General features: G+C 39.8%; 2 protein-coding genes across 8 annotated transcripts in view; one reads left to right on the top strand and one right to left on the bottom strand.

Annotated features, from left to right (window-relative positions):
• Positions 1-1,241, bottom strand: part of FAM186A (family with sequence similarity 186 member A) — a 32,341-nt gene extending 31,100 nt beyond the window's left edge. The window contains exon 1 of the mRNA XM_088138494.1: positions 996-1,241. Coding sequence (XP_087994620.1) covers positions 996-1,241 — 246 coding nt within the window. The remainder of the gene's footprint in view (positions 1-995) is intronic.
• Positions 1,242-8,989: 7,748 nt separating this feature from the next.
• The window catches only part of LARP4 (La ribonucleoprotein 4), a 44,462-nt gene continuing 36,505 nt past the window's right edge, over positions 8,990-16,946 (top strand). For 4 of the 7 annotated variants that reach the window (XM_088138177.1, XM_088138180.1, XM_088138182.1 and 1 more), the window contains exon 1: positions 8,990-9,249. Coding sequence is in view for 2 of the 7 variants with exons in the window: in XM_088138182.1 (XP_087994308.1) it covers positions 9,232-9,249 (18 nt within the window). In the remaining 5 variants the exon portion in view is untranslated. Of the gene's footprint in view, positions 9,250-9,517; positions 9,670-9,697; positions 9,716-16,946 lie in introns of those variants that run through there. The other 3 variants (XM_088138178.1, XM_088138181.1, XM_088138179.1) reach the window with 2 other exon arrangements.

Genomic DNA, 16,946 nt, shown 5'->3' on the forward strand with positions numbered 1-16,946 from the left:
ACAACTTTTGGAGCTTTTTCAGTCTCCTCTTAAAATTCTGGGATATTTCTAGATGTGTCAATGTGATCTTACTATAATACTTTAGCTACCTACTCAGAGTCCTATGAAGAATGGGGATAGAAATGTATGTGAATTATTTTTTAAAAAATTGTGTTAAATAACAGGGAAAGCCACTAGCCTAGATTTTAGATTGGCCAAATTCATAAAAGATAGGGCCGTCCATGTCTGCAGGTATTAGTCAAATCATCTATGTAAAATCTTCAGATTCAGAAGTGCTTACTTGGAAAAGAAACAACATAACTATAACCTTACAGCTCTGTTTCAAGATTTCCTTGAAGCATCTGCCTCCCTATTGTAAAAAACAGGACCTGTACTAGCAAGAAGAAGTTACTGCACCTTCTTTTTCATTTCGGAAGGTTTTAAAAAGGTTTTATAGCGTTTTTCATAATGAAAGGGCTTAATTTGGGTTTTTAACCATTTATTTGTGAAATACATCATTTTCCCCCTTCTCCCTACCTTTCAGAGATGGTTGGACATGCTCAACAAGGCTGAACCAAAACACTCGGATACCTGAGTGGGAACAGCAAATGCTACCCTACTCAAATTGCAATTCATAGTATTCAAGGCAAATCAGATGTTCACACCTGAGATAGTAAATCCCAAAGACACCTCTCCCTTTATCTGGGAGATGTAGATGTACATTTCCCCCTTTTTTTCCCAAGAGTATAATGGTGATGATGATAGTGGTTTAAAATCAAATTACAATAATAATAAAATTGAAGAGCTGACCATTTCTTCCCCTTCAGTGACAACCACAATCAGATATATTTTGCCTAATGGTAAGGGACTTCCTGATTTATGCTACGAGAAGAATGGCGCTTTATATACTATTGATCTTTCATGAGTCTATGAGGCAAACCTAGATGCTGTTGTGAAGAGTTATGCAAACTTAGTCTGCTCTTTCCAGGTCAAACTACTATATTTTTGGTACATACCTTCTTTGCTCGTTCCAGCTGTGCCATGTCAATTTTATCCAAAACATGCTTTATAGGAGGAGGAATTTCAACTGAGGGGATAGGCTTGGCTTCTATTTTGGTGACTGTAACTTTGGGCACAGCATAACCTTCTGATTCATATTCACTTGTACTTGCTGATTTCGTTGATGATGAAAATTCAAGGGCATCAGATTTTGAAGTCAAGGATGGTAGATTTTCCCATGCAATGAACTTTTGGAAATCCATGATTACTGCACAGGATGAGCCAGATAAACCTCCTTGTACTGTATCACATAATTTGTGTTGGTATGTGAGTGGATGGGTGACAACAAAGGAGATTTAAGTTTCAAAAGATTTTGTTTTATTACTGTTAAGCAGAAAATCACCCAGAGAGGAGTAGATTCTGTTTGTACAATCGATGCCACCGTTGCCATTCCATGGCTTCTAATCCATGATGTCACTAAGCAGGCAACAAACATTTGCATATAAAGAAGCTCCAAGGAAAAGAAAGCCATAGTTTTACATGTTGAATAGGAAGTTTCATTGACAACATGTCCCAGAATATATCAGCCCCTTGGAAGGAAAGCAGCACTGCATTGCTTCAGTAATATACAGTAATAGTTGAGCATTTTATTCCTCAGTTTATCTAAAGATAATTTGAAAATGCCTCATTTAGCAACTGTTTGCAGTTACAACAGTGATAAAAAAGTAACTTTAAGTCCAATCCTCACATTTATGACCTTTGCATGTCTGTAAAGCAAAGGAAAGCTGAAGTAAGATCATAAGTGCAGTTGTGGTTTCGCTTAATGACCGCTTCGCTTAAGAACTTAAGAAGTTGCCAGGCTCAGCTGTGGTCACTAAACAAGGACTACCTGTTTGTTGTATAACTATATTATTTGGAAGTGAACAGTAGTTTTACAAAGGAGAAACATTTGAAGAACAGCACAAAATTGAAAGTTATAGTTAACATTAATGCAATTCTTCACTTTATTATTATTCATTATATAGTAAGTTGACTCAGTACAAGCTGTGAAACTGTGGTCATGTATTTGAGACTTTACATCTTATGTCATGCTTTTGTTGCAGTTGGTTTCAAAATCTGGATTTTGTGATTGCAGAAAAACTTGCTTCACATAAATAGGTTAAGAAAGGAAGTCATACTTTCAGAACCTCATTTCCCTGGGCTGATTTTTCCTTTATCGCTTTGACCCAAAATGCACTTAGTGATTCTGTTAGTTATGGGCAACCATAGTACAGTGTGTTGTTCTGGATCTCAATAAATTGCTCTTGAAGTATCATTAGCCAAATGTGTAACTCAATGCCAAATGGGTTATACATTGAGGTGTATTTACTCATATTCTCCAGAATATAACATCCAAAGTCAAAATGTAATTTGTCCAAATGTCTGATAATAGCATGTTCTATGTTAAATGATTCAACATTTTAAACTACTATAGGAGAAACATCCCCACTAGAGTTCATTAGTAATGGAGACCAGCAACACACATCCTCTTGAAACACAAATTGCATTTATTTTGATACTGAAAGCCACAGTAGCAAGACCTAAAAGGGCAAGGATGAAAACTCCTTATATAGGTTTATGCAAATCAAAGTTATACATGTTCCCTGTGATGTCAGAAATATTGAGATATTGAAGGTGGAACTACAAGAACAAGGGTTTATTGAGAAAACAAAGGGTGTGTGTTTTTGGAAGAAAGGGTACTGTTTAGTGTGTTATTCTTCCCTAAGTGTTATCTCCCTTGGCCTTGCTTCTCATAGCTTGTTTCATTTTCAAGTATCCTTCCTCAATGTTATCAACATTCCTTTGCTTTCTAAGCTTTTTGGCTTTTTGTTGCTTCTCTAAGAGGGCCCAGGAAAGGTGACTGGGGAGGAGGGAGAATTTGCCTGATCTATCCAGATTATTGCCATTTTTCTCTTTTATTTCTAGAAACAAGTTTCATATTAGGAAAAAAGCAATCTTGTTTTCTTCAATTTTCTTCTTCCATAATTTCAGCTTTCCTTTGAAAGTTGTCTACTCTTCTGATAGTCCAGCCACTGTCTCACTATGACTTGCTTTTAAATTAGTGAATTCTGGAAATATATCTAAATATTCACTTCAAATTTAAGAATTATGAGGCCACGGGATGATTTATTTTAGCCAAGAATGTTTCAAAAACATTATACAGTGACACAGCTTGTTGAAGAACACTTCTTCAAGGTGACCATCTGACCACAGAATGATAAAAAATATGTGGGTACTTGGAGCTAATGTCTGACCACATATGGTTAAAAATCCTATTACTGAGTGACCTCATTTTTATAAAATTCATAATCTGAATGACTCTTTAATCAAAATATGCAACCTTTCTAACAGCCCTTTAGAAGCCTAATTCTTTCTACGGATAAGGCAATGAAAACCATTTACTAGCAGATTAATTTCCTTTACTTTGCCACAAACATCTTGGCTTACTCTAAATGTTGCTGGTGTAGTCAGTACACACTCTGAGACATTGATTCTAGGTAAGATGTATTATACTGAAAAACAAGTCTACTTTGTTAAACTACGTTTTCCCTTGTTACGGTGGTAATCACTGCCTGACAAAAGATAAATTCTTCTTTCTTATTAGTGTACATATGCTTTATAGGTTGTTTTCAAGTTATGTCCATTCGTTCAGTGGCCATTAAAGTTATGTCACTGAACAAATGGTAGTTACAACCGGTCCTCAAAGTTCTGGCTGTTGCAGCACCCCCGGGGTCATGTGACCAAAATTGTGGTACTTGGCGACCAGCCCGCATTTATGACCATTGCAGCATCCCACAAGGGTTCCTGGAGGTGCAGTACGCACTCTGCAGCTCATGTTGGAAGCTGCTGGCCCTTTTTGAGGCCTTGGAGGAAGGCTGGGCCAAGCAAGCAGAGGGCCTTTGGGTAGGCTCTGTTGGTGCTGGCCTCGCCTCCACCCCTCACTGAAGCTCCCAGGCCAGTTCTCCAGGAGCGCTTTTAGCAAGAGTTGCAGAGCACATGTTGTGCCTCTGAGAAGCCTTCATCCCTCTGCTTCCTCCAGTTCCGCTGCCACCCCAAACAATGTCTCCTGCACAGTTACCACCTTTGCCCAGTAACCACCACCTCTCCTGCCTCGCCCAGTGACAAAGAGTCCTGCGCCTCACAGGCCCATCCTACTGTACTCTCCATGGTCTGCGGGCTATTGCTCCTCGTGCCAGTGACAGAAAATAGGGCTCCTCTGCCCTCACCGCCATCCTACCTCCTCTGCCAGCTCCATCTCGCTGCCTCCTCCCTGGCTGGACCCGACAAGCTCCCTTTGGCAGATGAGGTTCTACTGCTCTGCCACACATGTCCCAGGGCTGCACCCTTGCCCGGCACCTAGATCCTGGGCCACCAGTGGGAGGAAGAAGATGATGAACGTCAGCTGGGAGGCAGTGGGGGGCGGCAGGGGTAGGTGGTGGAGTGCAGGGTGGCCAAAAGGGCAGAGATAGAGGGGAGATAGGCAGGTGGGCGGAGATGAAGCAGAAGCAGTTCGCCCAGGGCAGGAGAAGCATGAGGTCTTTGCCTAACAACTGCACAGTCCTCACCTAATGACCGCAACTGGGACTGCTGGGACTGCTGTCGTTAAGTGGCAAGTTCACATGATGTTTTGCTTAACAACCACTTTGCCTAGTGATGGAAATTCCAGTCCCAATTAGGGCTGTAACTCAAGGACTACTTGTATTTCTTTCTTTATGGTGCCTACTCTTCTAATTCTAGGCAGTTTATATCATATGATATAAAAACATTAATACAATAATAAAAACATCTATAAAACTAATAAATAATAATAAAAACAATTAAAAACAAAACTGTAAGCAGTGCATCCTCACTCACATCACTTGTTTTTTCCATGTGATGATTAAGCTGCCCACTTCTTTTTATGGTTGCAATAACTTGTTTGTTGATAATATTCACTGTATCATAAATACATATATGAATAGTGTTATTTGACAGTAGTACTGTATTTGTTCAGTTTTCTTGGCAAATTCATTTCAACAGGTCATACACCGTGTCTGTAGCTGCCAATTTCATCAGGTTCTTGAATGCAGTGTGTGGCTTCATTTGCTTTGCAATCCCCTCAGGCAAATGATAAGAAGCACAGAATATACAACTATTAGCCGGAGTGTTGAGTTGCTGTTATTTCAGTTGTTGTTCTTGCCTTTCAAAGAAGCTCCATTCCCTGCAACAAAAGTACTGTTTAGCTTTAAGATGTCTACTTAGCTTGTTCTTCTTTAGTGCTTTGTTACTCAAAAGTTTGTTACTGATCACACTCTGTGGCTTATCTACTCCATGGTCAGTGAGAAATGTGAAATCTATGTCTTAAAAAACCTTCCTTTACATTGATTTTTTGCTATACTTTGAGATTATACAAGTCCAAATTTGTACAAAAAAAGGTAACAGTAAGTTTACAAATTATACGACTCACCTTTTTTGCACCTTTTTCACATATTGCACTCAGACTTTCCACACAACACTGTCACAACATATAATAGACTGAGCACACAGGAAAATTAGTCTGATTATATTTGTGATGCAGAATTTTCTAGGCAAGGCTACTATGAGTCTGCAGGAAGGGGAGGAGGAGATGTTGAGAACTGGAAGTGGATAGGAGGAGGTGGTTCACTCCTGAACATAGTAGAAAACTCACCTATTCTCTTAAAGGCAAATTTACCAGCACAATTCAGTTCATTATACACTCAGTGTTCTAAAATGATTGTGCACAAGGAAATGACAATTTTTCAAAAGCATGGCAAAACTACCGTAAAAGACATAGTAACCCATTTTGAGGCCATGACCAACAAGTTAAGAATTGTTGGGCTAGAGAAAGATGCAGTAAACAGAATCTGTTTGTTTCTTAAGAGTTCTTCACTAGCAGTCAGTGCTGTTCAATTGCCTAAATTGGTTGCTAATCTATTTGCCATAAAGTTTAGTCTGGAGCCATGCCTATAATTCCTTAAGAAAACTGCTACAACTGAATTCCTGGCATGGAGAGCTTAATAGTCTCTATCCGTGGCTGAACTGTAGCTGAGAGGGCCAAGCTGGAATGTATTACCAAAGCTTGACTGGACAGGCTTAGCAGAGTTGATCCCATTCAACTCTGTCCACCTAAATACTTTCTCCAATATCAACTTGAGATGGGAGATCGTTTTCCCATCACCTACGAATTCCATTGCCCTCACCAGAAAGCTCTTCTACCCTAGCACTAGCTTTGAGGACATGCATCTGATGTTTGGCCAAAGAGATTGGATAGGGATGTCAGGGTATTGTTCAGAGTGTGGTTGAGTTAGTCTCACAGGCAACACTGGAGAACCCCAAACTGGTGATCCTGGAAGACTTTAACGTCCAGACTGAACCCTCACACTGATGGAACTAGCATGGGACTTCATAGTCATCAGACATGTTCTCTCAGTTCTTCACTGATCTAATACAAACCTTGGACATGGTTTTTGTGATTAGGTAGGAAAAAGGAAAAAGGTGGTTTGGGAAGTTGATTTCTGTGATCACTTTCTCATAGATAACTACTTCTTTGTTAAGTTTGGGTTGGTGTAGCAGATCCTCCCTATGGGATGAAGGTCCCTGTGACAGAATGAAGAAAATAGAAACCCTGTTTGCCATCCTGTTGCTTGATCATCCAGGAACTCTGTTCTTGTACTCTAATAAGAGCAGGCTGGAAAACTGGCCTGAGAATAAACTTTGAGCTAAGCAGATAAGCCATGATATGCATTCAGGAATTTTCTCAGACGAGAGAGGGTTAGGGCTAGGACAGTGTTGGTGGGTGTGTGGTTTTCTCCTTGGTAGTTCCTTGATTAGGATATTGTTTTCTGCTTGATAGTCTAATCAATACCCTAATCAAGGAACTACCAAAGACAAAAACATACCCCCACCAACACAGGGAGGGCAAGTACTGTGTATAAGCAGGGAGCAGATACCACACTCATGAACACTGATGATGTTACCTAGTTGGGTAATGAAATGTCTTTAAACAAACAACCAAGCTCAGAGAGCACCAAGGACTCTACATTAGGTATACAGTCAGATTGCTTCTGTTTTTTCTAAACTATTTTACTTCTTGTATAGGGCTGGTAAAGAGGATAAAAGATAGAGGCGTGTCCCTTCATATGTATCAGCATTCTATATGGCCAAATGTGTGAGAACCTCAGACCATACTTACAAATAACAAACTAGGAATTTTCCAACTGCAAAATGAGCTTTGCACCATTATGCAATGCCAAGAATTCCATGTTGCCCAATGTTTTGTTTTTCTGAAGCAATAGGTAAACTGCCCAATCCCAGTAATTGCCAATGTATCTACAAATGTAAGAAGCTTTGATTCTAGGGAAAATCTATTTATGTAGTCACTAAGAATTGACACTGATGCGATGGTACATAAGGGACTGTCTCACCCCCATTACATCAACCCGTCCCACCCAGTCAGGCAGAGAAGGTATGTTGCAGACCCTGCTGGTGAGAGAATGTTGACTGGCAGGGCCCAGGAGGAGAGCCTTCTTTGCTGTTGCCCACGCCCTATGGAATACTCTCCCCCCAGCAGTGAGGTGGGCCCCCATCCTCCTGGCTTTCCAGAAAGAACTGAAGACCTGGCTGTGCCATCTCACGTGGGAGAGAAGGGCCATAACCGATCCTGGGGGTGGCTGGCACCATGAGGATGCTCTCTGAGCCTAATAATTTTACCATCAATCTTGCAAGGTATTTATTATTTGTAGGTCTACTGTTTTATTGTATTTTAATTTATATTTATTCCTTTACTGTAAATCACCCAGAGTCACTTCTAGGGAGATGGGTGATGACAAATGTGAAATATAAATAAATAAATAAATAAATAAATAAATAAATAAAATCTCATATAATTCATTGATGCAAAAAGAACACTGTGATCAGAATAATTCTATTTTGCTGAATCCAAAAAAATTTTTTTTGTATAAGATACAACGAAGGAAGGTTGCTTTACAACACTTTCTGCCAGCAAACATACAGATGAATGAAAAAAAATGGGAGATATACTCTCCTAGATAATATTGGGGAAGTCCCTAGTTCCTTGTTCATAAGCATGGCTCTGCTCTGCATTATCTCATATTAAAACAGAAAACCCGTTGGGCAGGAAAAATACAATGAAAAGATAATGGAGATGTTGTGTGACAAACTTAATCAAAAGTTTAATTTGATACATGCCTGCATCAACTAGATTTTTTGCATTTACATCGCTCGTGCCTCTATCTAATGAGGACTAGTACTATGGAATTGGTTTCAGTTTTGTCTTCTTGAACTCAGGACATGTTATTTCCGTAACTTCAGTCCAATTAAGCTTACAAAAAGGGGTACCTTCACGAAATAATTATGAAATGAATGTGATCAAGAACAAACAGCACTTCCGCCCCCCCGCCAAGTAACAGTTACACGCAGCAGTTAAAATAATAGCTTCCTCAGTCTTCAAGCTGCTACAAAACTTTGCTTTTATAGTACCGGAGTGAACTGAAGGAAGCAAGCATTTTGCAAAGTCGTCCTACAATCTCTATCAAAAACCCACGCCTGCGAATATTTAGCTGGATTAAAAAGTGCAGAGTTGTTGATCCCTAAAGTACCCAGGCGTGAGCTTAGCCAAATGAAGTAACGCGGAGGCCGTACAGGGTAAACTTTCAGGGGCCGGCTGAATACAATAAGGCTGTACGCAGATCTTGAGGGTGCTTTTCACATTCCTGCAATACCGGCGCTCCCCACGGGCAAAGAATGGTTCCTGCGAAGAGCAGGCTGAAGGAAGGAACCCCCTTCACCCTTTCAAGCTAATGGTACGCTCTGTCGCTACCGCGCTCGCGCAACTGCTAACGCAGCCGCCTGTCACCATTACTGCCCGGAGGGTCATCTCTCTGAGGCTCGTCAGAGTGCAGCTCGTGGTCCGGAAGCGCTTGTAGAAATTGCCCCGGAAGGGGAGGGGAAGGGTTGCGTGTGGCGGCGGCGGCGGCGGCGGCTGCTGCTGGGGCTTGGCCCTGGTGGTGAATGGAGCAATAGCGGCGGCAGGAGGGAGAAGGAGGCCGGAGGAGGCGGAGCTCGTGTCTCTTTGCGCGGAGTCAGGCTTTCGTTGCCGGCAGTGGGGGAAGAAGACGACTTCGGGGGCCCGCCGGGCTTCGGTCGGGGTCGGGAGGGTCAAAGACTGGCGGGGGGGGAGGCTGGAGGAAGAAGATGCTGCTCTTCATGGAGGTGAGTGGGGGTTGAGCCACGTGACTTGCCGGGCGGCGCGCACTCGCCCGCTCGCCGCCCGGCTGGGGGATGGGGCTGACACAGCAAATAGCCCCCTGCTGCGCGTGGGCGCCGATGGGGAGCGGTCCTTTGGGGTCTCCGGGCAGAGGGAAGGGGGACTGGGGAGGACGAGGGGACGCGCCAGGCGCACTTGCACGCCATGGTGCGCCATGGGGGGAGGAGGAGAAGGATCACGCGGCCGCCGGCGGGTAATGGGGCGAAGCGGGTTTCGGGATCAAAGCGCCAATCGGACACGCTGGGGCAGTGGGTGGGCCTCCAAGGTCAAGCTTCGTGAGCGGCACAGGAAGGCCTGTGGCGGGGCCGGGATTCGCGCGTGTGGACGATGGGACTCGATGTGGAAGCGTGGCTTGCACCGTAAAGGTGAAGTAGGCCTAAGGGAGCGTGTTCAGGGCACTGCATTGAGAAGGTTTGTGCGTGCGAGGACGATGTGTGTTAGCTTCTGTGTATTCCTCGGGGGCGGAAAGAAAGTCCGGGCGAGAGGAGGAGGCCTTGAAAGGCGTCGCAGTGACCTTTGGTAAAAGTTCTCCTGGTGGCTGCTGCTTGGAACATGGCCGGGCACGTGTGAAGGTTACACACTGTCTGAGGCCCGCGCCGGGGAGGAAGAAACGTTTTGAAACCTTTTTTCTGCCACCCTATTTCCTATCTTGCCTCTTATTAAAAAAATACGTGGGAGGTCATCCACTTCCATCTCTTTCTCTTTCAAAAACTGCAGGCACATGGCATGAGTACAATATAGTCAGCTGACTGCCTGGCTTTCTTTTTCTCTTGCTTGGCTATTGCTTTGAGTAGATTCCAGATTGTATTGTTCTTATTGTAGAAATGTCAGACTAGTAAAGCTGTAACTTAGCAACGTGGCACTGGTTTAACTGTGCCCATAAACAGAGCTTTTAAGAAGAAAGGGGTGTAATTTCTTAACCTTAACCTGGCTTGTAAGACTGAATGTTCAAACTTTTTTTTTCTAATTTGGAAAAATTGCTGAAGGAGGATCTTCATAATATTTGTTTTAACTGAACAATACAGTTTCACCTTTTTAATTTCATATATATGCCTTTTGAAGATGATGACTGGAAATGAAGTTGTAACATATGGAAAAGTTTTCATACTATGTGAAGTTCAAATAGAGACAAGTTTAAGATAGCTATGTAGTCAGTTAAAAATCAATTTTCTTTATAAAATGCTTGTTTGAAGTTGTCTATTTTATAGATAAGGCTTACAGATGTGAAGTTTTATTCATAGATGTGCATAAGGTTATGCTTCTGGGAAATAGCATATAGAAAAGGGCAAGTGGTTTAACAGCTTGTTCAGCAAACTAGTTGATTTCTGCCAAAATATGTAGTTATGCTGCAGCTTTTTCCCCTTAATATCAAACCTTTAACTAACATTTATTCTTGATGGATAGACTAATTTGGCTGTGAGAAATAGACATATGCAGGCTTTACATGAAATTATGTTTGCCATCTTACTATACTCAGTGTATGCAAAATGTCAACTGCACCCAAATATGCCTGCTGTGAAGCAAGGCACATTGAATTCATTTGGGCTTATGTGCAGGTAAGTGAATATAGGATTCTACCTTAACTCAATGAGTACTCCAAGAAATAGGACTTGTGTGTATAAAAAAGAATTATAAAATGAAAGTCTAATCTAGAAAGTATAATCTGCAATAAATCAGCAGATAGGGTAGCAGCTATTAGCAATAAAATACTTTTATGTTATTGTAGTGAGTTAGTGTAGTCAATTAAATGTGTGCAATCATTTAATGTGGGAATGGGGATAACTGGAGGGGTAACTGGTTCCTGCTGTTGCAGTTCTTATAGGAAAATTGTATCTTGATGTATCATGACTCATCATTTATTACTGTTAAAATGATTTTCAAAGTCTACAACTTAATGCTTTTTTAAAGTGATTGAAAATAAATATTCCTAGGGCAGGAAAAGGTTAAAATACAAACTTAGGCAGATAGCTCTCCTGATATTTTGGCTAGAGGTGTTAGAAATGTTGCTATTCCAAATTTTTATTATCAGCCTCAGGTGCCATAGCTTTTTGTAAGGTGTAAAATAAAATATTTTTAGTGTTTATAGATTCATTAAAGTTCTGGGAAACTTAACTACAATTATAAACATGCTTGTTTGCAAGTAAGGCTTTTTTTTCCAGCAGAACTTTTAGAAGTGCAAGCTTGGAATCAAAGTATTGAAATCTACTACATGATGTTGATGTTTGTGAGTTGTAATTATTCAGTTACAGTTATGTTTGGTGAAGTTGTGCAGAATTGTGTTGCCTCTTTCACATAGCATTTTACTATAACACAGATTGAACTAAAACATTGGGCATAACAATATGCCAGAATTATTGAGAATTCTGGTTTATATGTTATAGATAATGGACTTGTGCCAACAGGAATATTAAACAAACTGAATATTAAAGAGGAGGTAAATGCTTCCAGTTAGATTGAACCTGGGCTCTGGATTGTTAAGGAAGAGACAAAATATAAATCCAGAAAATCTTTTACTTTTGTATTATTTCATGGCTGGTTTAGTGGCTTTTGCAACTGAAGGAGTCATACAGAGGTAATTCATAGCAATTCTGGATTAGTTTTACTTTGAATGTGGCCACCTTAGTGTTGAATCCTGAAGTCCATGGTTGTCTTTCCTCTGCTGTGACTAGCAGCTACCTAATTGAAATGGAGGAGGCAAAGATATAGCTTGTGGCCTTTTGTGAACTATACATGTATCTCTTATAACTTCATCTTAAACCAAAAGCTTTCTTTGGTCAACACATACTTAGTTGCCTAGTAACTATTTGAGCATTTCCCCTTCTTTTCTTTCTAGCACAATATTTACTAGCCCAACTAGTCTAAAACTGGTGCGAAAATAACCATCCCTTGTTGATTTAAATAACAAAGACTTGAAAAATATAATCCTTGGCATCTCCACTAACATAAGGTAGGTTACTAGGGATGTGGGTGTGTTTGGTAGAAAAGGTGGTTTGGATCTGGTGTAGCTGTGATTGATATATATGTGGCACCTTAAAGAAACCACACCTTTTCCTGGCCTTGTATGGTAGCCTTGTGGCCCCAGGAAAATATGTAATCATGCTCAAGAGGCATTATAGAGGTGGTGAAAGGGTGATGGTACCTCATTATTACTTCTTTAACTCAAATTTGAGAGGGTTTGATGATTCCCCCAAAGCAGATTTTGGGGTGGTACAAGAACAGCTTACCAGAGCTGTTAAGTCAAGAACATTTCATGTTGCTGAATGTTTAAATTCTTTGTGCAGATTGATTAAAATACACCTATAGATTTTGAAGAGTAGGTTATTATAATTAAATTTTGTCATTGTACTTGGCAATTATAGTAGAAGAAACATATAGCATGCACTCTTGCCTTTAGTCCTTTGAAGGTGATTTTAAATCTTGCATTTTAAATATTAACTGATTGCAGAGTTAAAAGTCAACCCTTCACTGGCACTGATGCAACTAGTTTGTTTAACTGAGTAATTTAATACTCTGTGTGTGTTATTAAAGTTAGATATTTAAATCTAGTAGTGTCAAAAAAAAAAGCTGAACATTTGGATTTGAATTTTGTCAATACAACCTTAGAAGTGCCACTGAACCTTCTAAATAAAATGTTTTATTTCATTTGTTAGTTCTGCCCTTCTCTAGGAAGGTTGACTGTTCAAATGGTTCTTGCTTCATGTGAAGTCAGAGCCCATTAGGTTTCAGCAGTTGAACATTATGTACCATAACTAACCTGATAGTGAATAGAGTTGATTCTCATGAGCAAACATTGAGTTAACTAATTTCAAAACCCATGAATATTTGTCACTTATCTTTCCTCATTTTCTTCCAATTTATCCATGAAATAGGTGTGATTATTGTTACAGCGATCCTGAAAGATCAGTGAATACAATTTAGTTTGTATCCAACCATTAACTCTTGCTGATAAAACCTTCCAGAAAATATTTGAGCTTTAACTTGCTGAAGTCCAGCAGTGATATATTACAGTATTAATATTCCTGTTTTACAGAGTATAGAGTTTATCTAAGATGCTGCTTTTGATTGTATGATAATTTAAGGACTGGCATTGCCTGAACCATATTGGGAAATACTGATGAATGCTTTTAGGTTGTGGCTTAAGTATGAAGGAGAACGACAATTTTTCCAGGCAACATTTATTAAGTTTTGGTGTACTAATATTGTGTTAAACATCTTGAATTTCCTTGATTATTTGGGCTGGTAATGATCAGTTAAGGGATGTGTCAAGTCCGTTATGGGTTGTGGATGTCAGATAAACTATTACTTAAATTTGCCTAGAACTAAAGCAAAAAAAGTCTTTTTTTTTTTTTGAAAGAAATGAAATATAGAAAAATGGGAATACTTTAATTTTAGATCTGTAAATATGCTAAATAATCTGTTAATATTTGGTTTGTTCATATGATTATCATGCTTCATCTGTTTAAAAGTATGGTTGGGTGATTGATTTTGGTATAAAATACCAGATTGTGAAAATTTTAATTTATGTAGGATATGGAAATATATTAAAGTATTTAACCTAGAGTTTAATTTACCGAACTCTTACTTTGTGATAAAGAAGCATAACATTAGTTACAATTCCTCCTGTTGTCTTCTTTCGTGGACCTCAAGGACAGACTCAGAGCCAGGAAGAATTCATTCTAGTTCTAAAAATTTTACATGTACAGTGGTACTTCTACTTACGAACGCCCCTACTTACGAATTTTTTGAGATACAACCAGCTCCGGCCCCAAAAATTTATCTCTACTTACGAACTCGCCTCTATTTACGAACCGGATCTGCGGCCATTTTCCCTGCTGCCACGCGGTCGCGGCTTCCTGTGGGCAAGATCGTGGTAGCAAAGAGACGTTCGGTGAGGCTTGTGGTGTGTTTTGTGGCGTTTGGAAGGTTTTTGTGGCGTTTGGAGGGTTTTTGAGGTTTAAAAATAAAATGCATATGTTTCAGAACTGTTTAGCCGTATTTACATTGAACCTTATGGGGGAAATTTACCTCGGGGTGTGACCAAATTTGGAGGGCGGATTAGCCGGATTTACATTGAACCTTATGGGGAAATTTGCCTCGTGGTGCGACCAAATTTGGAGGGCGGAATGGATTAACCGGATTTACATTGAACCTTATGGGAAAGGTTCAGAGTCACGGAACGGATTAAGTTCGTAACTAGAGGTACCACTGTATTCTGTTCTCCAGATCAACCCAGGCAAACTTTTATAATCAGTATAAGAATACTGACCATTCCACTCCCAAACCTTTGTGGCTTAATCAAGCTGGTAAGAAAGTCCAACAAACTACAAGATGAACAAGAGAGCACAACCTAAGAAGTCATCAGCCTGGTTCACACATGCTTGTCTAGCCATTTATCAACCATTCAGTAGTGATTTTCTTGAGAAGATAGCTATGCTTTTAAAGTACTATTTATAGCAGCAACATAGGTATTGTAATGTTCTTAGGTAGAAAAGTGTTCCTGTTCCTTTATTTTAAGGAATCATTTGACGGGAGTGATAAGTTTCAGTATTAATTATATAATGTTAAATTAATGTTACATTATTAACATTAAACTTATTTTTTAAAAATCATGTTTTTCCCAACTAACTTGGACTTCCATCCCCTGAACAAGGACTCAGAGTGGAGATAATAGAGATAAGATTTTATCTGAGTTTTTTCTAAGTGTTCAGATCATGTCTGAAAGCATCTTCTAGCTTTAAATATCTGTAATTGTTCCACTGAATAATAGCTGATAAAGGTGCCTGCAAGTAATTTAACTTTAGATTCAGTTCCACTTTAGAGGCTGAATTCTAAGTTGAATCAAAACAAGTCACGTTATGTCTTAGCTGTTGTGATTTACAAATATGTTTTATGTCTTGCAATGTTATAAAATCCCAGTCAGCTGGTTTCTTAAATAAAATATGGATAAGTAAAATTATGGTGCTTATCAAATACAACCGGCAAGACTTATGGTGGTACTAGAACAGTGTAATAATTTGCATATTTATTCAGAATCAGTTACATTGTGTCCAAAGGGGTTACTTTTCTGAATTATAGCCTGAATCAGATGTAAAAATTTTTAAAACATGTTAAGATGCATTCTTATTAGTAAGTAAGGCATAATTTCAGCAGGCCATTTCTGATTCAGGGTGGTATTTTAGGATTATTATAACAGGTCATACTCTTGCGTATTCCTTTTATGAAAGTTGTAGCTTTGGTAGTCTTATTAATAAACAGTCTCAAGACCAGATCTGCTTGATTTGCTGAGCGGGGATATTTCTGTTCATGTTCTACTACTGTAAAAGCTGTATGAGTCTTACTAATTTCACTTGTATTCATTCTTTATTTTTGTAATAATGAAATGGGGAAAGTATTAAAGTCTGATACAAGTTGTATAAAATTAGAACTATTATTATGAAATGTTTTCACTGAATGATAGCCTTGTGTAACAGGTTTGTTACTTAATCCAAACTATTGAACATTTGGACATATGAGACTTTGTTGCTTGTTTTTAAGGTTGCTCAGTCATGGTTTGTCAACACATTGTAAAAGTAAGCACTAGGGGGCTTTAGATTTCAGCTGAATTTTATACATGGAAATTTGGAGTTGCTAAAAGAAGCAGGAAATTGGGATATAGGAACTTAGTTCATACTTTTACCTGTGGTTTGAATTTATTCTCTAAAGATTAATGCTGTTAGTTGATTTAATTTACAATGAAACACTTTATTTATTCTTATAAATTGTTTCAGACCCTCAAAAAGTAGAATTATAAGGCAGTCTTGCCAACTATGAAAAAGCTACTAGGTCATTTTAAAATATGTAGTCACCTTCACAGCATTATCATTTACCCACTTGTAAGCTTGTAGGCTAGGCTTGTCCATTTTAAAAATGAGTGTATTTATTTAGGAATGATAAATTGCAGTGCTATTGATAGGCTTTCACTGAATTGTTCATTGAATTGTTCAGAGTCATGGCATTTTTTGCTAGGAGAAGAAGGTGTACGTGTGAGTGTGAGCTCATGTTGTTATTGTCTTTTTCCTGGGCATATAGGGTCGGTTTTAAATAAAGCACTGGGCAATACCTCCCATTTTATTTTCTAAGAATGCCTGTTGGTCTGTATATAACCAAAAACATTAATATACTTGAGACTGGTGCTTTACTTTTTTAGCATATCTGCTTCCGATTTCTATAATTACAGTGGTACCTCGGGATACGAACTTAATCCGTTCCGTGACTCTGGGCGTATCCCGAGTTGGTCATAACCCGAAGGAAATTTCCCTAGAGGGTTCAATGTAAATCCGGTTAATCTGTTCCGCCCTCCAAATTTGGTCGCACCCCGAGGCAAATTTCCCCATAAGGTTCAATGTAAATACGGTTAATCCGTTCCGCCCTCTGCCCGAATTTGGTCACACCCCAAAGCAAATTTTCCCATAAGGTTCAATGTAATTACCGTTAATCCGTTCTGGCGTCCGCGGACCACATGTCGGGCGGGAAAACGGCCGGGCGCAGCGGGAAAACGGCCGGGCGCGGCGTGGCGGGAAAACGGCCGGGTGCGGTGCGAAAACGGGCGCAGCGCGGCGCGAAAATGGCCGGGTGCGGCGCGGCGGAAAAATGGCCGCGGACC

This window comes from Python bivittatus, unplaced genomic scaffold (genome assembly GCF_059951505.1).
Source record: "Python bivittatus isolate LINGU-HERP-01145 unplaced genomic scaffold, Pbiv_v1 ctg000220_np1212, whole genome shotgun sequence".
NCBI classification, from domain to species: Eukaryota; Metazoa; Chordata; class Lepidosauria; order Squamata; family Pythonidae; genus Python; species Python bivittatus.